This window comes from Amia ocellicauda, chromosome 20, assembly GCF_036373705.1.
Source record: "Amia ocellicauda isolate fAmiCal2 chromosome 20, fAmiCal2.hap1, whole genome shotgun sequence".
NCBI lineage: Eukaryota > Metazoa > Chordata > Actinopteri > Amiiformes > Amiidae > Amia > Amia ocellicauda.
In genome coordinates, this window is record NC_089869.1 from 15,108,495 (window position 1) to 15,135,426 (window position 26,932).

Below are 26,932 nucleotides of genomic sequence, written 5' to 3' on the forward strand. Positions count from 1 at the left end.
AATATTGACAGCAATGAACTCCAGCGCTTCTGCTCTCAAGTCTGTGCGATAGGAGAAAGACCCGCCTTCGATGGCTGCGATTGGCTTAGCGATGGTCGCGTTCGTGTGGCGCAGATTTCCGCAGCTCTGCGCCGCTTCACCAATGGGATCGGCGGGATTGCGCAGATCTGCGCAGAACTACAATCTCCGCCGCCAGCCCGTCGTTTTCCGCGCAATCCGATTGGCTGGCACCACTGTCGATCGCGCCGCCTGCACGGACGAGGTCGTGAGACCATTGCGCCGAGCTGCTCGACTCTCTGGACAGGCAGGGTCAAGAGATTGGCATGCCATAGATAGATGGATTAGAGGAGCAAACTGATGTGGCACAGCAGGAGCCTGTTGTGGGATTGGTAAGCACTCTGTATTTGACTCATTTTCTTATTTTTCTTCCTTGTAAGTTTGGGCGAAGTCAATGAAAGGGATAGGATGCTGACTGAAGATATAAACAGAGCCGTGGCATGAAATTGTTAGTGAAATGAACCACCACTTGTAAAGACTTGTACACATGGTAACGTTTACATACTTTTAAAGGGCTTATGAAACAAAAACTAAAATAAAACTAAAAATATTGATGGGAGGTATACACACAATGGGTAGCACACCAGATACTGTTTTACATGGCCAGGGTGTTTAAACAATTGCAGATGGATGCAGGTGAAGTCAAGGACAAGGTGTGCTCTGTGTCGGGATCAGTGCTCGACTATGTTTTAATTGAAATGTCTTTAATTATGTGTGTCTTTATCACACACAGTCAACTTTACAAGAAGAAATTGTATTCGTTTTATAATGGGGTGCTGTTGTGTGTAACTGCATCATAAGCATCACAGGGACTTGTTGGATTTTCATGTTTTCGCTGTATGTTTAAAAAGTAAAATCTAATATTTGCATGTGGGTCTGCTAAGAAGTAACAGAAAGAAAGACATGTTCTTCCTTCAGTCTTGTTTACGCCCCGTGTGACAGTCCTTCCCATTTCCTTTTCCTCAGCCCTGCTCTTTTCAAGCACGCTGAACGGAAATGCTACTGTCTGAAATAGAGGGCCAAATTATGCAAGATCACTGTTTTTCTCCTGCCAGTGCAAATATATTGCAGATTCCTTTGAGGAGAGGCTGTGTGAACAATATATGTGTTTCAAATATAATCTAATTTGTCATCATATCTATCCTCCAGCCACAAAATCTGTGTGTGTGTGTGTGTGTGTGTGTGACTGAAGAGATGAAGAAATAGGGATATATTATACCATCATCAGTTCCATTAAAAAATGCATGTTTTCTTCTGCTTCTGAGACTTGTTAAAATGGGACTGTGTGCAGTGAGTTTTGCATTACAGAGGTTATGCAACCTGTGCATAATCTAAGAAGTATATATTGATGGATGAGTCGGTTCAGTGAGGGCCACAGCTGGTTGGGTTGTGTAATTGGACAGGAGTCATTTCATGTTTTGATGAAACAGGTGGGAAAAGCTCTCCAGGGACCACCAATCTATGTTGGCCTTTGTGTGGAGGTAGCTGGGCAATGCATCAGCACACAAGGCTTCTTCAGATGACATTTCTGATTAAATCAGTGGCCGTAACTTTGCTGCTGTCTTCCTGTTCCTCTACGTTATAGTTGATAGAAATGGTAATGCGTTTAATTTTGGACTCCGTCAGCCAAGATCCATTTGAGTAATTTAAATAAGGTAAACAGTGAAATAACCTATACTGATGTTTCGCCCAGTCACTTGGTTTAAGCCTTAGCATTAATCCATATTGACATGATTTTGTCACCTGAATTGCCTACAAACCATTTCCACAGATACAAGTGGATATCCCCTAGACTTCAATATGTGAGGGAGGTAATTACATCACAATCTAACCACTCAATGTCAGCATCAAAACAACATCAGTGCATCATAAGAGCAAAAGTAACCTCTCTTCCAGTGCTTGTTTACTACAATAACCCGCACATAAACATGTTGCACTTGCCAGTTTATGTTTTACTCTACTTATATGTACTCAGAGCTACTCCAGCGATTCAGTTAACAGATTAGGACACAGAAAGTTATTTGAATGTGTTTGCCAATAGGGTGTGGTGCAATGATATGACTGATTGATTCATTTTGTATAATGTTTCCTAAACAATGTCTGTATCGTGCAAGATTGTCAGAGATGCTTAGCTGCCTTGAAATTAATTAGGCCTGCATTTATGTCTTCCTTTTAGGTCAAACACAAACTACAGCTCACACAAAACAGCTGGTGAGTATACTAATTCAGATTAACAGAGATTCAAAATGAAAGTGTGAAGTGGGAAATATGACACCATGACAACATTAAAAGCAGCAGTGACATTTATGTAATTTTATTTAATTATTATTCTCAAAAATAATCAAAAATCAATAATATATAAAAATATATTTGGATACATTTAGTGTGATATATGGATACATTTAGATGCATTCTATGTGTGTCTGAGCAGTTCACTTGGTATGTAGAAGCATATAGAAGTAGTATTCAGCATATATTTGCAGCTGTAATTGTTGTATATACGCTACATTTGAGATTCTGGAATAAATGGTGAAAGCCATTCACACATACAATCTTTCTCCTTGCTACGATGGCTTCTTCACCCCACAGCCTCCTCCAGCTTTCCTTTGCAAACACACTTTATTTCTTTCTGGACTGTTCTTAGTTCTGAAAAAATAATGATGATACAGGAGATGAGGTGTTTCGTTGAGCAATTGTTCATATGCAAGAGCTTTATTAAATGTATTCTTCTGGGTGTCTGTGCCAACTGCATGTTTCGATTTGTTTGTTTTTTAATTAATTGAAAGACCCAGACGTAAAAGGCCATGCTGTCAAATTATGCAAAGATAGATAGGTTTGGATTGCCCTTTGGTTTCTTTCACATGGAACTTGTCTTACGTGCCGAGGAATAACATAAATGAATTATCTGTGACTAAGCATCAATCGTCTGTTGTTTTTAAAGATTATTTTCAAATAGAGCTGTGGTCATTAGGTACAACAACCCCGGTCAGGTCGACTGGGTCATGGAATAAACTAATAACAAACTGTGACCATACAAGTAGAGAAAATATGACCTATGATAAAGGATAGTCATATTTTGGAATTCAGTATGATGCCATTGCCTTAAAATTCAACTGAACAGTATTTTAAGAGTCAGTGTTTGTTTGGCTCATTCCATCCTGGAGCTAAACTACACTTTTCATGATTAATAGATAAAAGTGTGTCTAAAGGATTGCATTTCTCATTGCACAGACCCATGTCTCACACATTGTAACCCACTGTCTGTGCACAATATATAAACAATAGATGTATTTGATTCGGAAAGAGGAGATTATGGACTTACAATATATTTATCTATCTAAAGAGATACTGAGCACAGTTGCCAGGTCTTCAGGGTACTGGCCATAATATCTGGGTCTACAGTATTATATAGAAATGTGAGAATAATGCTCACCACCACATGCTTGTTAGCCATTAGATGGCAGTGTGTGTTAGTATTTTAGTATAATTACAGGACATAAAATAATCCACATTTAAGGAAAAGTAAGGACTTGTAAACATCTAATTATGTAATAATTTTTAGAATATTTAATTTCACTTACTTTGGTTTGTTAATGTCCTTTATAAATTAATGTGACTGCAGTTAAGTTGGGTTGTTTTTGCAATTAAGTAGTAGATGTGCTGTGAAAATATTTCTTTACAAAAGGTTTTAGTTCTGGTTCTGTTTACATTATAGTGATATACAATAATGGACATGCATGCAGGAATATGTACAAGGCACTATATTGTTTTTTAGGGAACTTTTGTTTTACAATTCAAATCTGATCTGATGTTATTTAGATTCACTTACCTATGCCAACATCTTTGCAGTATTTTTCCTAGTTTCTTATTTGGATTAAGACAAAGCAGTTGTTTGTTTCTGATATTGAGTCTGTGGATGGACAATACATTTTAGATGAATTGCAATGCCTGTAACAGTGGCCTTGCTTTTTGACATTTTCATACCAGCCACAATAGCTATTAAGATTACATGCATGCATCCTATAAAACCTGTATTATCATCTCCTCTTCAAAACTGCAGTGCAACCATCAGACTTCAGACACATTGTTTTATCCGATATAACTATCATCTCACAGGTGCCCAAAATGCCACAGTTTACTCTCTTCATGACTGTGCTGAGATGTTGATGTTAAATAAAGTGGAATGTATGATCATGAAATGTGATTAACCAACGTCAGTTGCAAGGGTAATAAAAGGAAAAGAAAAAATATTTGTTCTAAGTCCAGAAACCTCCTTTTTTGGATTTTTACCAGCTGCGGTTTCAAATGAATACACAATCTTTTTATTAACCCGATGCACACTAACTTGATTTATGTACTTTTTATAATGATAATGTAGATTTTACATTGAGCATCCATGCAATAGATAACAGATGTTTGAAAACATATTAGCACTTGCTGAGAAATTAGTTTGAGCAAATTGGCCTGACATTCAAAAACTCTTAGCTAACAGTGTCCTGTTATTGTTTAGTTCACTGGCAGCAGCCGTTGATGACAGTTGAGTTCGGGTCAGTATTCAGGAAAATGGATCCAGTATTCTGGAAAAATGTAGAGGAATGTTTTTTTTTTTATATAAAACTGATCAAATCTCTTTGTCTGAAAGCCCTGGAAGGCATCTGAAAATATATTCGGAACAAATGCATTGTCTTTGTCAATAGCCAGTGGCTCAGTTTGTGCAAAATCAAACAGATATCAGGATTTGTCCAGCTTTAACAATTCTTTTTTTTTTCTCCTTTTGTCCTAGAGTAGCACTACAGAACTAGGGCAGAATCTTTTTTCTGTTTGAGAGAACAATTGTATGTAAAGATGTGAACATTTTACAATTTTATAAGATAGACCACCCTCATTTGTAAATTGTCATTCTGAATTGCAGATGGGCTAGTTAGAGTTTACTTAAATCTAGGACCAAAACAGAAAGAAAGAGGTCATGTTTCCAGTGTTTGAGGGAGTCAAGCTCATTTGCAGTGTACATATTGTATTCTCAAAAGTTGAAAATGAAGACCACAGCAGAAAACAATGCTGTACCCCAGTATGGAAGATGAGATGCGTCCAAAGTAGGTTTTAGTTGCGGTTATTCACCGTAGCTAAAAGAAAATGAAAGTATGTGGAACATCTGTGGGAAAATTTTGAATCTACTAAACCATGAAGACATCTAATTTGAAAAACAGTTATCTAGCAATTGTGCAATGTTTCTAATTATTTATAAAGATGCATTGTACTTGCAGGGCTGATCTGTACTAACAGGTAAATCAATCCCTCCTTTATCTGAAATCTTATTGCATGTCACAACATGAACAGTATACAGGATACAGCCCAGATTGTGGGGCATTGCAGATGCAGTGATATTCTAACATCCTGAAGGCTGTGATGGCATTTCATATCCTTACATGAGTAATGTGCTTTATGTCCATTTGTTCTGGGACAATAGCTGAGAGCAAGATGACATGCTTATTCTGCAACTGGGCTGTCCAGGGTCATTAAAAAGTACATTTAAAAAAAAAAAATGTTTGTAACAAATATAAAAACGTTTTACATTTAGAATAAAAATTGCTTGCAGATTATTCCTTAAAAAAAATGTTTTAGCATTTCTACAGCACTATTTTACACAGCTAGTAAGTGTCCATATGGCGTATACGTTATAGTTCTTTTTTTTTTTTTGCTTTCTGTATTTGATATTCTGAACTGATACACTGAAATAAAGTATACAGACTTTCAATTTTACAGTGCATGTACTTACATGATTTGAACATTCTTGCATTGGGAGGATTTCTCAATCACAGTGAAATTGGATATTTTTCTTTTTTGGACACAGTCGACAGTATTGACACAGTCACATCTCTCACGAACGAAGCTTGCTTCTGTGATCTGATCTGCAGGGAGAAAATGATTAACTCTACAATCAGTGCTATGAAAATACTTCAGGATTATTATATGTTTCCACTTACCTGTATTTAAGGATGTGAAGCACAGTAAAAGAAGAAAAGCTGCTGAGACATTGAAAATCATTTTTCTGGTTCTTCTGTTGCAAAAGGACTGAATGCTTTGCTGAGCAGATCCTTGTTGTTCAGTGTTTCCTAACTTCCTGGATGCCCATATCAAGTGTTTGTGTTATCACATGATTTACAATAATTCACTGTGGTTAGCGTAAGCCAATAGCAAGTAATACACTAATTTAATTTAGTTATGTATTATTACAAAAATAACAGTTGCAGAAAAAGCACAGTGACAGCTTTATTCATGAGAAAAATGTCTTCAAATACATATTCTGAAAAATGTCAACAATATCATATATAGGGGTTATAGGAGACACTAAAGTCGGATTAATTTCCCTTCACAATACTTCTCAGCCTATGGATTTTGAAGTATGTTCTATGCATGCTTGTGATACATCCAGTAACTTAATTTGCATTTGCATTTTGGGCTGTGTCCCAAATCGCACACTTGCTTCCTCGTTCACTATCTTTTACGGGCAGAAGTACTATGGTCGCCATCTTAAGGGGTGTCCAAATACCTTAGGGAATGTGTGAAGGGAGCCTAATCAATCGTTTTGTGCCCTTCAATGCTCCCTTCGACAGTGTGTATAAAACAGTTCACTTATGTGGAAGTGTTTTAGTGCTGACGTCCCAGAACTCTGTGGGTTAAAGGCAGAGACGAGTAAACTGAGAAAATATGGCTGCGGCAAGTGCATATAAATGTCATGTAAATATAGCTAGCTAGACAGTTGTAGACATTGTTAAATTATTTATGAAGGAACCTATAATACATAGATAGATAAAATTGTAATTGAGATGGAAAGGTAGTGCCGCCCCGCTTAATTAATATGCGGCCATCTCTGCTAGGGCTATTGGGAGGTGAACTAAGGTGGTGTATAAGTCATTTAAATACTTGATAACTGTGTACGTTAGTTACATTCAGTACTTTTATGTACTTGTGTTGTTTACAGGCTGTTCTGTATGCCTATTTCATGTTTGGTTATTCCTCCCTGTGTTGAGATATTCAGGCTTCGAGCCTCAGCTGAAAGGCAGGGTTAGTGGAGCCATGCCTGTGAAGTGCCCCTTTCAGCACAGCATGAGGATTTCTACTCTTTCTACAGTCTTGTACCCGTGATAGACAGTGGTTTCCACTTCAACTTGGATCTGAGACACCTGAAACTCCATCTGAAAGTGTTCAAGATGTACCATCTCCCAGACCATTGAAACACGCGCATGGCTCACCACGGTGCGTCTAAAAGACCCCCTTTTTCAGTTGTTACTGTATTTTCCAGCTGAGCCTGGCCTGACAGCCCTGCTCCTGATGTTTTTGACCAGTGCTGTGCAGGCGCCTGTTGGCCCCTACCTCCCTTATGTGATTGATTTTCATTCCAATAGAGCGTGACCATTGACCCACTCCTGGCTTTATATTGTGGTGGTGTGTGGGACTGTGTTGCCGGTCTCTGAGTTCTTATGGTAATGACAACTCTTTCAACTGAATGTTTTGACCTTGATTAGATAGATCCTCAGGCACTGAGAAATGGGGATGATACTGAAAATCATATTTGGATAATATATATTTCTTCCTTTTAAAATTTGTAATAAAAACAATTGCTCTTATTAACTGAGAAAGTACAAAATTTTATTTAACAGACCATAAAAAACAAGCACATTGATGTTGATTTTTTTTTAAATGTAGTATAAAATAATTATTAAATATAAAAAATAAAAACAAATCCCAAACCCCAACCCTGCTGGGGCTACGTTTCACCCACCAATTGTGCACCATGTGAACTCCTGGCCAGCACCAGCACCGGTAGGAAGCTCAGCTGCAGTGCAGAGGACATTTTTAAAGATTAAGTGTACCCTCTACAATGGGGCCTTTATTAATAACATTGCCCAAATGGAGTGAATGCAATGTGATTTGTGAACAACATTCAAAAGAAACTAAACTGTCCTATGCTGCCATGAAATGTTAGATTGATCTGGCTCTCATATATCCCACCAGACCTTTATATCATGGTTTTCAGTAACATAATAGTGATGGAATACATCCCTGAATAGTTTGCTTTTAACCTTTTAAAGTGCATCTTTCTGAACACACACATGTACATAGAAAGGGACAGACTTTTTAACCAACATATCACAGCATGGCAAGTAATTTTTCAGTACTCCAGCTCTCCTTGCCTTCTACATTCATTCTTCCTTATTGTTACCCCCCTCAAATGTCTCTGTTATTAGTCATGCGACAGCTGAGGATTCACAATGTTTCTGCTATTGGATTCCTTGTTCCCTTTCTCTGTGACTTTTTTTTGCCTTCTTCGAATGCATTTTTTCTTCTTGCTTTCATCTTTATTTATCCTAAGAGACAAAAAACCACATTGCATGACAGGATGAACATTTTTGGCACCAACACAAGTGACACTGTGAAACAAAAATAAAATCCCTTATGGATTTTGTTCCTTGAAGTTTGCATGAAAAGCAGATTGTCTAAACCCATAATGCTGAACAGTGTCCAGAAATATCTTAAATGCTCTTTGTATTGAATAATATACTTTTGGATGAAATTGCTATTGTACTTTTGTACTTTGTATGCTTGTATCAAATGTTTTTAATTTAACATAAGTATTTCTTTATTACAATCATTTAATTGTGATATGGTGTAATATTTTGTTTTACATAAACTAGTGACTTTAAAACATAATCCTAATATTGTTTTAGCGAATACGTATGACGTTGACAAATACAAAGTGGAACCCTCATCCATTCTTATGTCAATATTGTCTTATATGTCTCTTTGGAAATAGCTCCATAAAGCACACTGACCTGTTCCAGCATTTGAGTAGCCTCTGGCCTCGTTGTCCATCAGGACTTAGACATACTTGGTGACCAGACTTGTCCAGAGTCAGTCTGAATTCAATGAAACACAAGGATGTATTATAAAAAGATCCAGCTGTGTAATTTTCTCTGTTTGTTAAATGAAATGCATGATAAAAATAAATATTCACCCATTTAGAAAATAACATTATCATTGTCAGAAATTATGAAAATATATGCAACCCAATATAAATATACAGCTAAAATAGAGATAGATAAAAAGATAATCTAAATCAACATATAAACAGCAACCAGAGGAGAGCTGTGTACACTTACATGATTTCAGTATTTTTACAGTGCGATCCTTTTTCTATTACAGTAAAATTGGTGAAGCGTCGACGAAATATTGTTTCACTTTTTACACACATGCATCTTGTTGGAACGAATTGTGCTTCTCCCAGAGGAGCTGTCAGAAAAGAACAGAAAAACACTTTCAGTGCATTTGAAAAGTATATTGCATCAGTAGAGCTCATTTGCCCAAATTTATTTCAGATGTATTGCATCTTGTAAATAATTACTTGTATTCCATCTGCTTTGAAATGTTTACTGTCCATGCATTAAGTATGCATGTATGTATGTAAAACCACACTTTTTTTACTTTTTTTTCCATTTCATAGACTCCATGTAAAATAATACACTAGGAGAGATTTTAGGACTTCCCGTTTTCATTAATGCTATAAATTCTAAGTGGCTTGATTATTAATTGCAGCTGCATATTTAGTTTCATGCATAAGGACAATTTACATATTAAAAATAAAATGTCCTAATAGCATGTGGTACAGTACAATAAAATCAGCAAGCAGTTGAAATGAACTTTTACATGCCAAAATAAATTGTATCTTGGTTTTGTTCTTACCTTGAAGGAGTTGAATTACTGCAACTGCCAGAATGAGGCTGCACATTTTAAGTATGAACTTCATGGTTAAACATGTGAAGTGAAATGAGCATGCTAGCTGGTGCTGCCTTTTATACACAGAAGAATAGCGTGGGTTTTTCCCAGTAGTCACGAGATTACTTCCTGTAAATTCCCTCCTCCTTTCTCCGTCCCTCTTTTCTTCAAACTGAGCGAGGGCTGTGGAACTGGAAATTCCAAGAATGTGTTTTGGAAGGCTAAAAAGGGAAAAAAAGGCCAATAGCTGGAGAAATGGATAGGATTTCTTCTGGACTTTTCCAAGACCTCTAGACTAAGGATATTTCTCCTGCTAGTCAGCAGAACTTGAAAGTATTCAATTTTTAATGAATCTGGATGTCAGGAAAGACACATGTGGCATTAGTCTAGCATTAGGTAGTGAGACAATTACTGTCCAATAACATAGTTTTGTTGTATTGCAGCCTGGTTTATAAATCTTAATTTGTTTAATTAATTATTCTTCAACCGTTTCTGTATTTGAATCATTCACTTTCTCGATTGATTTGAAAGCTTCAGCTCTCCTTTGTTGGTGAATTCTTTATTACATCTCCTGAAATAGTGTGCCCCCTTTCTAAAGCTTTAACCATGTTATTAAATGTATCTTTTAGTCACAGCCTTGCCATTAGTTCTTTCATGAACACAGTCAGTGCTTATTTCTGCAAGCGTCTCTGGAGGGTATGCACCTAACCTGGTCTTTGAGACTAAAATGCAGTTCTTGGTTGAACTTCTTTAGACAGCAATTACTCTGAACATAACAAAGACTTTTAGTGCTTTAGTTATTTATTACAGTCTGAAGTGTACAAGAGGTTGCAAGCATGTTAAAGCACAGAGCTCAGTGTGTTCAGTGTTTATTATGGATGACTGCCAAATTAGCAAACTGATTTTGTAACTTCTCTAGGCACAGTACAGAGTGCCTGATATGTTGTGATGTATTCAGTCGTAGTTAATATTATTCACTCTCGATTTTTTAATTACATTTAAATCAGCATCAGCATATCTTAATCAAAATTAAACAGAAGGTTGGTAGGACACCAGTAGCCAATAAGACCAAAGTTTCATCTATACCTTTCAAAATACATTGTGAGCATTTTTCTCTTGTTATTTTGTTTTTGTCTGAATAGTTTTGGTGCCATACCAGTCTCGCTACTGACTGCATTTCTTATTAATTTCACAAGCAGAAGTATAATTTTGTCTGTATGTTAGCCAAGTTCTATGTGCATTCTGACCGACAGTACCAGTGAGGGAGCCTAATCAAGCTTTTTGTGCCCTTCAATGCTACCTTCGACTGAGTGTACAAAAGAGCACACTTATGCGGAAGTGTTTTAGCACTGAAGTCCCAGAACTCTGCGTTATAAGCAGAGACAAGTCATTTGGGAAAATATGGCAGCGGTGGGTGTATATAAATGTAATGTAATGCTAGCTAGACAGTTGTAGGAATTGTTTATTTATGTATCAAGGAAATTATAATACATAGATAGATAATATAAAATTATTATATAATTATGATTTAAATATATGATTAGAAAGTTCAGCCAAAAAACGTTTCACCACCTATCAATTAATTAATTACTGAAGTAGTATCCTATAAAACTAGGAAGTGATATTAACAATGTATTTCATTTCATTCAAATTATTATTATTGTTATATTATTATTATTATTATTATTATTATTATTATTATTATGTTAATTAAATACAGAGACAGATGACAAGAAAGACTGCGTAGGTACTTTTTCGGTCAATGGCACACACGCTGAATGCTGACGCTGAAGTGTGTCCCATTGAGCGTTTTTAGTTTCACCCTACACCCTTGCTCACTCAAGTGCACACACTGTGACGTCAGCACAACGTCACGCAAAATGTACACTTGCCGAAGGGTGTAGGGAGCAAGTGTGCGATTTGGGACGCAGCCATGATATGTGCTTCTGCGAAGATACACATAAAAGGGTAACCATAGCTCAAAATCTCAATTACATGGCACGTATCTGCGGTCCTGTGCATCAAACAAATGCTGATTGGTTGGACAAGGAAGTATATCCGGTAGTATTACAGAATTAATAATAATAATAATAATTTGCATGTTCGCAAAGACACAGACGCAGAAGAGTAATTCAGCCTTTAGCCGTAGCAAACTAGACCTGGGTGTGGGGTTAACAGTAGCAAACTAGACCTGGGGGTGGGGTTAACCGTAGCAAACTAGACCTGGGGGTGGGGTTAACCGTAGCAAACTAGACCTGGGGGTGGGGTTAACCGTAGCAAACTAGACCTGGGGGTGGGGTTAACCGTAGCAAAGTAGACCTGGGGGTGGGGTTAACAGTAACAAACTAGACCTGGGGGTGGGGTTAACAGTAACAAACTATACCTGGGTGTGGGGTTAACAGTAACAAACTATACCTGGGGGTGGGGTTAACAGTAGCAAACTAGACCTGGGGGTGGGGTTAACAGTAACAAACTATACCTGGGTGTGGGGTTAACAGTAACAAACTATACCTGGGGGTGGGGTTAACAGTAGCAAACTAGACCTGGGTGTGGGGTTAACAGTAACAAACTAGACCTGGGGGTGGGGTTAACCGTAGCAAACTAGACCTGGGGGTGGGGTTAACCGTAGCAAACTAGACCTGGGGGTGGGGTTAACAGTAACAAACTAGACCTGGGTGTGGGGTTAACAGTAACAAACTAGACCTGGGGGTGGGGTTAACCGTAGCAAACTAGACCTGGGGGTGGGGTTAACCGTAGCAAACTAGACCTGGGTGTGGGGTTAACAGTAACAAACTATACCTGGGTGTGGGGTTAACCGTAGCAAACTAGACCTGGGGGTGGGGTTAACAGTAGCAAACTAGACCTGGGGGTGGGATTAACAGTAACAAACTATACCTGGGGGTGGGGTTAACCGTAGCAAACTATACCTGGGGGTGGGGTTAACCGTAGCAAACTAGACCTGGGGGTGGGGTTAACCGTAGCAAACTAGACCTGGGGGTGGGGTTAACCGTAGCAAACTAGACCTGGGTGTGGGGTTAACAGTAACAAACTAGACCTGGGGGTGGGGTTAACAGTAGCAAACTAGACCTGGGGGTGGGATTAACAGTAACAAACTATACCTGGGTGTGGGGTTAACAGTAACAAACTAGACCTGGGTGTGGGGTTAACAGTAGCAAACTAGACCTGGGGGTGGGGTTAACAGTAACAAACTAGACCTGGGGGTGGGGTTAACAGTAACAAACTAGACCTGGGGGTGGGGTTAACAGTAGCAAACTAGACCTGGGTGTGGGATTAACAGTAACAAACTATACCTGGGGGTGGGGTTAACAGTAGCAAACTAGACCTGGGGGTGGGATTAACAGTAACAAACTATACCTGGGTGTGGGGTTAACAGTAACAAACTAGACCTGGGTGTGGGGTTAACAGTAGCAAACTAGACCTGGGGGTGGGATTAACAGTAACAAACTATACCTGGGTGTGGGGTTAACCGTAGCAAACTAGACCTGGGGGTGGGGTTAACAGTAACAAACTAGACCTGGGGGTGGGGTTAACAGTAACAAACTAGACCTGGGGGTGGGGTTAACAGTAACAAACTAGACCTGGGGGTGGGGTTAACAGTAGCAAACTAGACCTGGGTGTGGGATTAACAGTAACAAACTATACCTGGGGGTGGGGTTAACAGTAGCAAACTAGACCTGGGGGTGGGATTAACAGTAACAAACTATACCTGGGTGTGGGGTTAACAGTAACAAACTAGACCTGGGTGTGGGGTTAACAGTAGCAAACTAGACCTGGGGGTGGGATTAACAGTAACAAACTATACCTGGGTGTGGGGTTAACAGTAACAAACTAGACCTGGGTGTGGGGTTAACAGTAGCAAACTAGACCTGGGGGTGGGGTTAACAGTAACAAACTAGACCTGGGGGTGGGGTTAACAGTAACAAACTAGACCTGGGGGTGGGGTTAACCGTAGCAAACTAGACCTGGGGGTGGGGTTAACCGTAGCAAACTAGACCTGGGGGTGGGGTTTGCCATAGAGAACGGTAAGAGAAACACTGATTTATAAATTTAAATGCAATTTATTCAGCCCTAGCTATCAAATTAAAGTATTTTTTATAGTGTACTAGTAACCTTCAAGGCTACAGCAGTGGTGGAATTTCCTTTTAGTTTCATTTCTCTCAGTTTAGATATCCTGTCAGTGTTATACATTTCCCAAAATTCCCATTGAGGCAATTGTTATTTTTAATTGGAAATGAACATTCTCGGAGTAAAAGGATTTCATAATCACACTTCAAGTCACTTTCAAGACAGCTAAGCATTATTATTGTTTAAAAAAATATTGCTTATTTTATAGCTAGCTACTGTTCTTTTTTTACTCTTCCTTTTTATATATTTTTAAATTGTGAGTAATCTCTAAACTCAAACACTATTATGGCTGTAACGGATATAAAATATTTTCTTGGTTAACAAACACATTTCTAAACAGTAACTTTAAATGGTTACTAGTTTAGTTTTAATTTATGTTTTAACTTATTTAACGGCACAAACCTATGACTAATCAGGTAAAGCAGGTCACATGTCATATGCTCTTACTTTTTTAACTCTCACGATAGCTTGTTGGAACTTGAGTTCATATAATACTTTTGGACATGTTTCAAAATTTTCATGTGATTTCTGCTAATCCTTATCACTATATTTTATATTAATGATTCTTTTTATTAAAGGATGTTTTCTGTGTTTTTGTAGTCCATATTGCAGGGTTTGTAATAATTTGTATAAATTCCTATGAGGCCGTTTTAAACCAGCATTACATTAATCAATTAATGCTCCTCTTATTTCCTCTTTTATAGGGAATCTATGATAAAACAGAGTAGAAAACAATAAAGAAGAATGGATGAGGGGCAGACATCCTTTGTAAAGGTTGACGAAGATAAAACAATTGCAAAGTGAGTATTATCTCCACTATATTTTAACGTGCACTTTAAATCTGAATGTTTCATTTAACTTTTTGTCACTGTGGATTATAAAAATATGTTATCCAAAATGTGAATGTATTTAATATACTTCTTACTAAATAATATGGACTGGTTTTCCATTGTCATTGTCTAAATCTGCATTATATTTATTCTACTACAAACCTTATTACCTTGTTTTTATCCAATTTATTTAGATCAGATCTGTTGTCCCTGTTGAAAACATATAATTGTTACCATGAAGGGAAACATTTCCAGCTGCACAGTCGAGAGGTATGATACTTTTAAATCAATCTGTTAATGTCAGTGTGAAGCTGCCAAGGGTGTAAAGCAGTGTGGACAGGTAGGTATTGTTTTATCTAATATATATTGCATGTTTTTTATTCATGTACTTATAACTTGAACAATCACAGTCCAAAATACCACAGAACTTAACATTGTAAACATTTGTAATGGAAACGGATTACATTATTGTGTCTCTTATCTGGTAGTCTACATCCTGTATTTCTTAGTTAATAATTTAAAAATCTGTACCCCATCTCTGAGTTTCACATGACATTCTACAAGAGAAAGCAAATTGAACTTTCTGCATTACACATTCTGATAGCTTTTTTAATATTATTTTTTTAAGAAATTAAATGCCATACAACTTTAAATATAAACTGTGACTTATCTTGACATTTCTTGGGTTTATAAATTAACCAAACACATTTCTTTGAAGTAGAGGCACGTGTTTCAGTCTCCTGCTAAACTGAAAACATAACAGCTCCTCTTAGTGGATAGTTTTTTTTTGTCCCTAAATAAAAAAAACATGTTTCTTCTTGCATATTTACAAGAAGAGTCAATTCTATCAGAACGTTGATATGTTTATACATTGGAGATGACAGGTTTGCCTGATTGCAGATGTAGTGATAGTGATTGTACAAGCAGTGATAAGTGTAAAATTAACGATTTAAAGAAGCATATGACTGTCACTTCAGTGGGTGACATTTTGCTTGCCTGTTAAAATCTCTATGTTGAATATCCTTGTCTTTGTTTTCATCTTTAAAAGTTTTTTTTTTTCCATACCAACACATTTTATACAATTATAAAAATAATTCCTCCATTATTTCAATGTAAAGTAAATCACAGTATAACACTACTAAGAGAACCATGACAGGCTTCCGTGGTATGTGTTATTGTCACTAGCCTAGCATGCTTCATAAAGAAGGCTGCTTTCTTCAGCTAATGTGGATGTACTTTTTTGCTGAATCACATCCTGTGAAGTCCCCGAAGGAATAAACAGTCCAATTGTGCATAGCTATGCCATCGTGTAATATTTTTATCCTGCCCCTCGAACAATGAGATCATTTTGTCATACTGAAGATCTTTTTCACAGGAGAAAGTGATTTGTTTGGTCATTTCGTCTGAACAGCAACCAAAATGTGTCATCCAATATTCTTTTGGATGACACATTAGTAGTTTTTTTAACTGTCACTTCAAAGCTTATTTGAAATATGTATTTGTGTACTTTATGAGTTGGTGTTTATTTCTATTAGTAAAATACACTGAAAGATCTAACATATTGTGAAAATTTTCCGGTGTTATAGAGGAGACAAATACTCTCACCTGTTATTCCTAAATTATGTCATGGGTCAGAAATGAAACAATTAAAAATTGTATCTTGCAGTTAGTAATCAGAGACTGACGGATTGTTACATGTATTGTTTGAGGTTTTTGTGATCTTTTTCTTACTCTTATGAGAAATAAATGTCTTAAAAGAGGTTAGTCAATAGAATTGTCTCATGGGAGGGTAAAACCTGTTGGGTTTTTTATTGGAGACATGTGATCTGACATCATCTTTGAGTTCTATAGCTTTATGTGAATTCAGTATTTGTATTCAGGTTTGTCCTGAATTAGTCATCCATTGTAAACTACATTTCGGCATATTTACAGGAAGAATCAGGTGTTGCTTAAGCCGACAAAATGTTTACGAAGTGTTCTAAATGTTTGGTACCTTTTTTTTTTTTTTCTAAGAAAATATTGTCTGTTGTCAATAAATGTTTTGTACTGTTATTGAATTTTAAAACACAGTAATAAAAAATAACAAAAGCGAAGTATAACTGTTGTTTAGATATACATTTATTCAAATAGTCTGCATTCAAAGATATTAACTGAGGGTAGAGAGAGGTAGCATTGTGTTGGTTGATTAGTTTGTTTACATACCAAAAATAAATTGTCAACCATGAACTGAAAACGTAGCTGGATCCTTCACACACGGATTAGCTCCTGCTTTCTTAGTACAAAGAACAGAAGTGAATGTGCTGTGATGGCATGTTTTAAAATCCTACATTTAAATATGTCCACTGATCAGTTGGAGTCAGTTGAGTGTCTGCACAGTATTTAATTTGTGATCACTCAGATATCTTAATAATTTATTTTTTTGTTTTTGTTGTCTTTGTTTGATTAAATATGCATAATGTAGAGTTTTACTGTCACAAAATATATAGTGGTAGTTAGTGGATGTGGAACAGTGGCCTCTATATGCCAATCAGACGCTGTGATGTCTGCAAGATATGCATGCTGTTTAGAGCGACCTCTCTTGATTTCCTGTTTAGAAAAGAAAGCAGCTTCTGTCCTTATGAATATAAATCACTTAGACGTTGTAAGAAAGAATGATTATATTGTAAAATACTTAAAATATTTTCCTTAAAAATGCAAATGTCAGTATTTTGAAATGTCAAAAATAATACAAATAGTTTAATAATTGTAATTTCTACTGAAAACTGAATTTTAAGAAATTAGGAAAAGGAAACACTAGCATAAACCCATCATCCCACAGTAGATTTAAAAGAGCTGATAGCACGGCTTTCAATTCCATATTTTTATTAATATAAAAACAATTAAAAATCTATAAAATTTGAGAAACAATGAAAACCTTGAAAATCTAAAATCATTCCCAAAATGTACAAAGTGTAAATTACAGTTCATTAATAATAAATAAGATGTCCCCAAAATCTCGAATTCCCCTCTCCAACATGGCAACTTCTGCCTCCAGTCCATACTGTGTATGCTGTTGATCCATCAGATCACCGAAGAATTTTGGCATTTTTCAGAGCAAGTATAAAGCAGCAGGGAGATTTTCCTTTCGAGAAGCATCGTCATATTGTGACTGGGCAAAAAGCCAGTCCAGTGGGTCCTTATTGCTGGAAAGTACTTGGCTTTTACACTCTTTCTGATTTCCAAACGTAAGAGTCACATCATCCAGACGGACTGAAATGAAAGGCCTGCCAGCCCGAACACTGCTTCTAGGAAGGCATGCAGCTGTAGAGTGTTTCAGTTGCTTATTGCACATCTTATTCCTCTGGGTCCTCTGCAGTTTGCACGTCCCGGTGTGCAGAGACGTCGGCTGTGCCAGTTCTTTTATTGAGCTGATGTATTCCTCCAGTGACTGGACAGGGTAAACAGCTGCGTGGCATCCACCCTGAGAGATCTCCTCATGTATCTCACTGATGGTCGGCAGCAAGTCCACACACAGGAGCAGTCTGGACCTCATGCTGCAAACAAAGAGGGTCATAAACTGAGTTAGATATGTCATTTCTACCACAGTAAAGCATTTACATATTTGAAAAATATATCTGTTCCTATACAACTGATGTTGAAAATTTGTAATTCAATAACAAAATATTATTTTACTTAATTTACAAAAGAATATTAATATTTATCCATTTGTATTCCATCTTGTATTCAAACTTTGGACCCAGTGTATTCACTTTAAAATCTGAATTTCCACCATGAAATGAACAATCTGATAGATATACTTCAGTGAAACATTTTGTTTTACAACTTCATCACTGAACACAAAATTAGTACAATACTGTGCTTTAAAAAATAATATTTTCTACATTTTTCATGAAATGTATTTGAGACATAATAACATTGAAAGGACCATCTTAAATTGCTGGAATGTATTAGATTAATTATTTGAGTCTTCTGTGCTTGTTAGGGTAAATTGTTTTGAAAGTTTACAAAATACAAAGATCAATACCATTCTTGTTGAAAGACTATAGTTTTCCCCCAGAAGAAGTGTAAATATGCTTACCTGGTTTAAGTCACAAAGGCTTTGAGCAGATAGTGTCTGTCTTAGTGTTTGAGTCTCTAGTGAATGGTGATTTCTCAGGGAGAGAGGGAATGGCAGTGGCTTTTATACTGCAGCCCCAGTCCAGTGTGGTATAAGCCAAGGCTGACAGGGTCCAAATATAGCACTGACCTGACCTTGGAGCACTCTGCAGGAAGTGTGTGTGTGCATGTGAGCGTACCCAGGAAAACCTGGTGTGGAAACTGACTGAGCCTTATCACCACAGCTGCTGAACTGTTTACATTTCTGTACTAGTGTATTAAATGTAGCTTGTTTAATTACCTTGTCCTGATTAGTTTTATTCGTATATTTAGTTTGCTTTTAATCATCATATGTATCTTAAGATAGATAATACAATTTTGTGTGGCATGGTAAATCAGTTGAGAAATATTGGCATATACTGTGCACATTTAGACTATACAATTTTATCAGTAGTAATATTGTTTAGATATTTTATATATTTATATATTATTTCTATGTGTGTATCTATAGCAATCAAACTGAGCAATGCTTTTTTTAAGAATTTCAAATAAAATCTAAAACAGTCTATCAAGAATACTGTTTGTAAATGTGTTTTGCTAATGATTAATACATTTCACACAGACCATAATGGTTATATTATGGGGGGAGGGGGGACCACTCAAATGGAGTAAGAGCTATTTTTAGTCCTTTGTGCTCTATATTAATCTATATCCTTAATCCTGAAGGTGCACATGTTGTATTTTTATCCCAAGGATCTTAATAGCTCAGACTGTGTCCTGAGAACGGAAGAAACTTATCCATTCCGCCGAGTCAGTTCCTGATTGGATTAGTCCGAAGTTGTTTTATGAGATGTTGGACACGTAGTTCAACCACAGTGTTTTTGTCTTCTGCTTGGCTCAGTTACTGTGGACCCTTTGAATAGGAGTTTGGAGTTTATCTTATCTCTCTCTGTCATTTTAGTTGAAGGCATTTTATTGAACACAAAATGTAATTAAGGACACAATAATACAGTGCAAAATATTGAGAATACATTATATAAAATTACATATTAGATTAAATATATACATTTCATCATAAAACAGGACAATGAAATGTATATTTAACATGTATAATTGTTTCTATGTAGTGTTAGGACAAGTCTTAAACTTACTTAAAGTCACTGTAAAGCCTATAATACATTTTTGGACACTTAGCACCTCAAACTAAGGACTGGATTAAATCAATTAACCTACCTAATTGAAACCCTCATCAATGATCTGGTTTGTAGTTTGCAATCAGGTGTCTTAATATTGTCTGAGGTCAATAAAACTCACAACCTCTGAAAATGTAATAATTTATATATGAGAAAGTCTTTCTTTTAATTCATCTTCAGTGTTCTAATTCCAGGCCTATAATATCAGTAAAGATCTCTAAGCGGTTTAGAAAATCTATAAAAATCATATACACAAATAAAGTAAAATATATTCAAAGAGTAATGTTTAACTTATTTGAAATAGTGTACGTGACCCGGTCGTTCCAATGTGTGGCTCATAATGGCCAATACACTATTTTCAGCCCAGAAGTGACCTTTTAGTCAGTGCGATGTCAATTAGTCTGAGCGTACCCAGCCCAGGTTTCCACTTCTCATAAGAAGTGAAAACGTGTCAAACAGAACGGCTTCGGAGCACGTAGACCTGTAATGCAGCTAGACTTCAGCCAGCAGGATTTCCCGTCTTTGATATAAATTATTATTATTATTATTTTGTATTGCGGCAGGAGGAAGGCGAATTAATCATCGAAGGTTTACTTAACATCTCCTGGGGTCTCAGGAGACCAATCCGACTTCAGATGCATGATGATAATGAGCGAATTCATTTCTCTTGCACTGGACCTTGGAGATTAGATCAGATGGGGTTCAACAGGTGAGTAAAATGTGCTTTGGTTGACAAAAGCCAAATATAAATCACACCTACCTTTTTTATTATATATCTTAATGTATTTCAGCAGCATTATCATATTTAATATATTCTTTTACCCTCACACTTATTTAACACTTGTTTTTCCTAATCACATTGAAAAAACACTAAGTTAACTAAAGGACTGCTAAGAGTAACACAGTCATGTTTTGAATATACACATTTTCTTTCATTCTTAGTTCTTCTGCATTCGTCCTGTAAAGCAAACGTATTTTAATCTTTCACCTCATTAATTTCTAATGATGTACCCGACATTTAATATTACTCCTCACCTTGAAAATGTTCACACTACTTGTTACAATTCCTTTTTGACAGCGAGTACCTTGGGCAAAGGCGTAGGCCAAAAATGTAATTATAAAACTTTGCTTAACCCTGGTACTCTGGCCAAAACACTTGCTAACACCTAAAACTATCTACAGGATGTTTATGATGATAATGTACTATTTGCCCCTGCACATGCTTAAACTGTCCCACCTTGCCCTCGAGTTCATAATGAATCTGTGTCCTGTTATAGCTCAAGGCCATCTACAGCACATGTTGTTTCGGGTTCTCTGTCTTTTTTGGAATCCAGAAAGTTAAGATTATTATGCCTGTTGTTGCTTTTGCCTTTCTAAAGGAAATCCCTGAACAAAATCACAAATACCAAAGCATATCCGGATTAACATCTGGGTTTATTGGCTCCAGGTACGCTGGTGACATTTTCAGGCTTGCTTAAGCTTTATCAGTACTGTATGTGCTGCCAGTCAAGCTAAAAGCAAGTTAGTAACCTCATGCTCCGAATCACAAAAGAAAAAGAACGTGTTCAAACAAGATGATTGTTATTTCAGAAATTAAAGTAAAAACCATTTCATTAAAATTTAGGTCTTGACAAAATCAACACATTGACCATCCTGGGAATAAAATGTAATAAAAAATTAAAACGCTATAGGATACAAGATTGTAAGTTGTTATTCACAGTTTTGGTGTAGGCAATAATATAAAAAAATTATGGCATGTATGTAAACCAAAATAAGGATTAAATGTATAACATCATTAAAATATTATCATCTATTCTCTGGGCTGTTTATAGTTATATACATGAGGTGATACATTCCCATAACCTATATAGTACCACAGATAAATAATATGATAAACCTGGTAAAACTTTTTTTGATTTGGTGATTTTGGTATTTGGTATAACTAAAAATGTACAATAAATTGTAAAATCCTTCCAGAAGTAAACCTGAAATTGTCAGAGCTGCTCTTCTCATAGTATCTGACAACCGTTTGTTCATGTCTTGTTTTCTTTAGAATGGAAAACACCTCTCCAAGTGTCACAGTACAGAATTCTGTGGAATCCAATAATAATTCCCTAATAATTACACCATCCAAAGCAAGTAAGTATTTGATTCATTAACGCATCATATGAAATATTTTGAAAATTAATTATATTACTCTTGTATAATGAAAATATAAACTGGTTTTACCTAGAGCTGGGGTTAACACACAGCATGTGCACGTCTAATCCCTCACTCTTAAGTAAATACAAAACGTGAGGATTAATGTATTAAGATATCTGCTGCCTTGTACCTTTAAATCAACCCATGGGTAACAGGAGCTGATGTACCGGATCATTGTTATTCAAGATGGGGGCTAGGCTTCTTGGTTTGTCTTTCAAGATTAGATGAGTTTTATCATAATCTTTTTGGAACCATGTATCTGGGAGCGGTTTCAAGTTTTTTTTTTTCCACTGAGAACAATAAATACAAAGCACTCCACCCCCTTCCAGCAGATTATGCTACATAAACATGTTGTATTTGATAGAATACCACATACAGAATCTATTATTGTTGGTATTTTCTTGATTTTATATATTTTTTTAGATTCAGAAAGTGGTAGTTCTGAAGAGGAGACTCCACAGCTAATGAGAACAAAAAGTGATGCGAGTTTCATGAACGTCCAAAGACGGTCAAAGCTTCGTAGTTCTGGGGACATGCAGAGGATTAAAAGGCATCGCTTTTCAATCAACGGCCACTTTTATAACCACAAGGTAAACAATGCAACGTGCTCACAAGCCATCATTACATTTTGCTGGCAATATCGTACGACAATAGACATTGTACTGTTCCAAATATTATTAATTAAAACATCCTGGGGTGATGCGTTCCACTGGATTTAACCTGCAGAAAAGCAGCTTTTTCCGGTTCCAGAGATCGCTGTCAGCACTAACAGTATTACAATTGCCTGTTAGCTGGCACTATCAAAAATAGCTTTCGAGGTCACTTGGTTCATTAGGAGGCAGAGGTCCTGGAACACTTGTTGAAATCCTGGAAAGGAAACTGACTTTCTACTTTGACGTGTAACGGATGGTTATGTGTGAAGCATAAATCATTTGGCGTATTAATAAGTACAGATTAATGTGCATTTGAATTTTCAGAAGGGCTGGATTTAAAATAAAAATCAGATGGTTGTATTCTAAGTGTGCAGCTTTTGTTTGTTTTGATTATGTTGTAAATGGGAGTTTGTTTCTGTGCAGCAACTTGCATTCGATTCCTTTACATTATCAATGAGTCATTCCCAATCAGTAACCGTCTCTGTACAAAAAAGGGAATTGTGATCCTTTACTATTATTCTTTGAATATGTGTTTGAAACAAGTGTTTAATGTCTGAATCTCCCCGTGGCTGTTCATTTGCAGACATCAGTGTTCACTCCAGCCTATGGGTCAGTAACAAACGTCAGGGTAAACAGTACCATGAACACCCTACAGGTACTCAACTTAATACTAAACAAATTCCGTGTAAGTATAGTTTCTAGTATGCTTTAATTTAAGATTTGCACTTTCATTGTTATCATTACAGTTCTGTTTGTTGATCTAGCCGTTTTCTCTGCTTTAGGTTGAAAATAAATCTGATGAATTTGCACTGTATTTGGTTCATGAATCTGGTGGTAAGTTTATGTATTCAACATTTTTTTAAGTATTCTAACAGATGTTCTCATCAAACGGTTTATTAGAAAAGCAACATTCCTAGACCTGTGGCTACTTCCCGCAGATTGTTCATCACTGCAGTAATCTTCTTAGAAATTAGTATGAGTTCTTGTCTCCCCCCAACAGATGACAGAAAGTAATGGAATTTTCATAGACTCTACTAAGTGAAATGGGTTTATAGTAAATTAATTAATGTTTAGCCTTTAATGTGATGTATTGTATTGTATGCTATTTTAGTAGTTTCATTTTTTTAACCATTATTGTCATACACTTTTTGGGGGGCTTATTAAGTGGGGATTAGTTTTAAAACTATTCTTTATTCTTTCAGAACGGACTAGACTGAAGGACACACAATACCCACTGATTTCCAGAGTTCTTCATGGTCCTTGTGAGAAAATAGCCAAGATATTCTTAATGGAGACAGACTTAGGTGAAGAAGTGACCTATGATGTGAGGGTTTATTTTTCTACCATAAAAAAAGCTTCTGGTTTGATTGTTTTTGTTCATATCTAAATAAATGTCTAAAATAGTGGAATTCTAGGATCTCCTTCTCATTCTCAACTACTAAAAATAAATTCAAATTTTAGCTTTGTGCTAACAAATTTCCTGGTGAAGGAAACTTGTCAGCAATAAGCAGTACTTCACTCTTCATGCAGAAGAGACTGATATTAAATGTGTTTTGAAGTATTTGTAAAAAGTGTAATTGTTCATAAACTAGTCAAGATTCCGTAAAAAAAAACATTTTTGAATTTTTTTGTTATTTATATTATTATTATTAGTGACTGAACCTTTTTTTCTACTAATTTATGTAATTTTTTCAATAGGTGGCACAATATATAAAGTTTGAAATGCCTGTCCTTGACAGCTTTGTGGAAAAATTAAAGGAGGAAGAAGAGAGGGAAATTTTGAAACTGACAAATAAGTAAGTTTTACCACCAGTGGCTTTTTAATTAAGATATTATACTGTGTTACCCTGCACCATTATGTTTTCAAATAGCATTTGCTATTAGGGTAATTGTATTGTTCAAGGTTGCTGCAAAGCACCACTCAGCTGTGTTTTGAGTAAGTTAAGTCACAGTTTGTAATTTAGGAAGAATTTGCTTTAAGTAGGGAAAACATTGAAGTGATTGAGTTTGTTGCATTCTTGATATTACACAATGCAACTTTCCAACACATGGGAACAGCTCAAATATGCATTGGCATGAAAAACTGCCCTTCCCCCCCGAGAAAATAACTCACTAAAACTTTATTGTCTCTTTTCTGTTTACAGATTCAGTGCACTGAAATCCATGATCTTGCAGAAGTTAGAAGATGTTACTGAAAGCATGGAGCGTGACTGACAAGACGGTCATGATATTGTTCAAAAGGCAAAGCAGCTTGAAAATCATCAAACTTTCTTTAATTACCTGTTTCCAGGCTTACTCTAGTATCTCTCCAAACTAGGGCACTGGATTCTTAGACAAAAAGCAGGGGTTTTTCACAGCGTTTTTCTGATTTTCGGGCAATATCAAGGGAAAACAAATGATAAAATGGTAAAGCTGTACAGCACTTCCAGATATCTAAAGAAAGACATCTTCATGTCTGACCTTCAGGGAATAAACTACCACATCTATACATACTGAGACATTATTTAGTATTATTATTATTATTATTATTATTATTATTATTATTATTATTATTATTATTATTATTCTGTTGCCACCTTAACCATCTATTGCATTTGATATAATACAGAATAAGCATAATTCTGGTTATTTTTGTTCCTTTTCATTTAGCACTTTCATTCCCTGCTGGATATGCTTTAAGGATACCCAGTGTGGGAGAGAGAGGGAGAGATCAGAATCATTTACATCTTTCAGGACTACTGTTGGTTGTTATCTGATACTGCATTAAATATTATTTAGGTATGAAATTTATCAGCTTTATATGAAAGTATACTTTTGGACTTTGTTTTGTTGTGCACTTCAAGACTACTCTATAATGAATAACCACTGGAGGAAGGTGCTCTGAGCACCCTTTTGTAAAACATTATTTGTGTATTTGCCTATGTGTAGTTCATGTTCAACTCCACACTATTTTGTAGGAAGATATGTCAAATGTAACAATAATCAATCTGTTTTCTTGTGAAGCTGTAAATATTAACACATTATTCAATGAAGGTTTAATAAAGGTTTTCATACATATAGTCCACACGCTTTTTAACATTTATTTGACAATATGGTGTTTACCACAGTGCCCATATTGGGAGCTATTGTACCAGGTAAAAATTGAGGAGTCAACACTGATATACATGTCTAAACTAAGCAGATCATTGCATGTGTACCACTGTAGAGTTAACAATCCTTTACACAACACTAGAACTTCATCAAAACATACTTGAGTTGAGAAATGCCATGTGTACCACACTGTCGAAACTGTACACTCCAGTCCTAGAAAGTTTTAGTGTTGAATGTGAGACGATCTTTCCATCTGTACATGTGAGTACATGCAGTGGATATTACATTATGTATGTATACATCTCCATTTTCAATTATATTAATGCACATCAATTGAGACTCCTGTACTGCTTGTATTATATTGCACTAGTCTGTGAAGACAAATGTGTAAAAGATTTACATTTAATGTATTGAGTGGGCCTAAGAATCAGAGGAGCTTAATCCTGTTAAGCATCTGTTGACTAGATGGTACGCCCACAGTCATTGCCCTTAACCACTAAGTCTCAGCTGTTTCTCAATAATGTACTGGGTAGTATAGATCCCTTGAACTAATGGCTTGTGTTTTGAGTTAAATTTACCGTATTGTTGGGGCTACGAGGAAATAAACCCTCCTGTGTTTAATAAAGACCTCAACAACGCTAGCTGTCAGATAATTAGCTTGTAAGTAACATGAAATGCTGGCGACCCTGGGCATGCATTGTGAAGAACAGCATCCTAGTTTTCTCAAGGCACTTCCCTGCATTCCCCTTTGTATCCAATTCAAACGTATTACAGCTTCATGTGTGACAGTTATTTATGTAATTTATTAATATGCTGTGGCACTTAAGTTCATATTGTTCTCAATTTTGAAGCCTGCACAAAAGCACTACCTTTTATTTCTTGTATTTCCAAG

The 26,932-nt window shown here is 36.2% G+C and overlaps 3 protein-coding genes across 4 annotated transcripts; 1 reads left to right on the top strand and 2 right to left on the bottom strand.

Moving 5' to 3' along the window:
- Positions 1–297: 297 nt before the first annotated feature.
- rassf4a (Ras association domain family member 4a) lies at positions 298–26,012 on the top strand. 2 transcript variants are annotated; one of them, XM_066693818.1, is made up of 13 exons: positions 298–389; positions 2,234–2,268; positions 14,682–14,777; positions 15,002–15,077; positions 20,659–20,804; positions 22,149–22,234; positions 22,721–22,887; positions 23,534–23,635; positions 23,733–23,784; positions 24,153–24,274; positions 24,649–24,746; positions 25,095–25,191; positions 25,600–26,012. In XM_066693818.1, the coding sequence occupies exons 3-12, from the start codon at positions 14,722–14,724 to the stop codon at positions 25,162–25,164; spliced, it is 975 nt and encodes a 324-aa protein (XP_066549915.1). In that variant the 5' UTR covers positions 298–389; positions 2,234–2,268; positions 14,682–14,721; the 3' UTR covers positions 25,165–25,191; positions 25,600–26,012. The 2 variants fall into 2 exon arrangements, with proteins under 2 accessions (XP_066549915.1, XP_066549916.1); XM_066693819.1 differs by lacking the exons at positions 298–389; positions 2,234–2,268; positions 14,682–14,777; positions 15,002–15,077; positions 20,659–20,804 and adding an exon at positions 21,378–21,542 and having other exon boundaries at positions 25,095–26,012.
- cxcl18a.1 (chemokine (C-X-C motif) ligand 18a, duplicate 1) lies at positions 2,567–6,200 on the bottom strand. Its single transcript, XM_066693821.1, has 4 exons — positions 6,042–6,200; positions 5,834–5,966; positions 3,887–3,967; positions 2,567–2,703 (listed from the first exon to the last, which is right to left on the bottom strand). The coding sequence occupies exons 1-4, from the start codon at positions 6,100–6,102 to the stop codon at positions 2,622–2,624; spliced, it is 357 nt and encodes a 118-aa protein (XP_066549918.1). The 5' UTR covers positions 6,103–6,200; the 3' UTR covers positions 2,567–2,621.
- Positions 7,683–9,906, bottom strand: cxcl-c13b (CXC chemokine 13b). The gene is made up of 4 exons (XM_066693591.1): positions 9,799–9,906; positions 9,219–9,348; positions 8,892–8,975; positions 7,683–8,426 (listed from the first exon to the last, which is right to left on the bottom strand). The coding sequence occupies exons 1-4, from the start codon at positions 9,860–9,862 to the stop codon at positions 8,303–8,305; spliced, it is 402 nt and encodes a 133-aa protein (XP_066549688.1). The 5' UTR covers positions 9,863–9,906; the 3' UTR covers positions 7,683–8,302.
- Positions 26,013–26,932: the final 920 nt, after the last annotated feature.

Bases quoted from the DNA above. Each gene is read 5' to 3' on its own strand.
- cxcl18a.1 (XM_066693821.1), bottom strand. From the start codon at position 6,102: ATGATTTTCAATGTCTCAGCAGCTTTTCTTCTTTTACTGTGCTTCACA. The intron at 5,967-6,041 runs GTAAGTGGAAAC...TTCTCCCTGCAG, and splicing joins CTTCACATCCTTAAATACAG to ATCAGATCACAGAAGCAAGC. The intron at 2,704-3,886 runs GTAAGTGAATCT...TTATTTTTTCAG, and splicing joins CTGCAAAGATGTTGGCATAG to AACTAAGAACAGTCCAGAAA.
- cxcl-c13b (XM_066693591.1), bottom strand. From the start codon at position 9,862: ATGAAGTTCATACTTAAAATGTGCAGCCTCATTCTGGCAGTTGCAGTA. The intron at 9,349-9,798 runs GTAAGAACAAAA...CTTTTCTGACAG, and splicing joins AGTAATTCAACTCCTTCAAG to CTCCTCTGGGAGAAGCACAA. The intron at 8,427-8,891 runs GTCAGTGTGCTT...TTTGTCTCTTAG, and splicing joins CTACTCAAATGCTGGAACAG to GATAAATAAAGATGAAAGCA.
- rassf4a (XM_066693818.1), top strand. From the start codon at position 14,722: ATGGATGAGGGGCAGACATCCTTTGTAAAGGTTGACGAAGATAAAACA. The intron at 23,785-24,152 runs GTAAGTTTATGT...TTATTCTTTCAG, and splicing joins TTTGGTTCATGAATCTGGTG to AACGGACTAGACTGAAGGAC. The intron at 24,747-25,094 runs GTAAGTTTTACC...TTCTGTTTACAG, and splicing joins ATTTTGAAACTGACAAATAA to ATTCAGTGCACTGAAATCCA.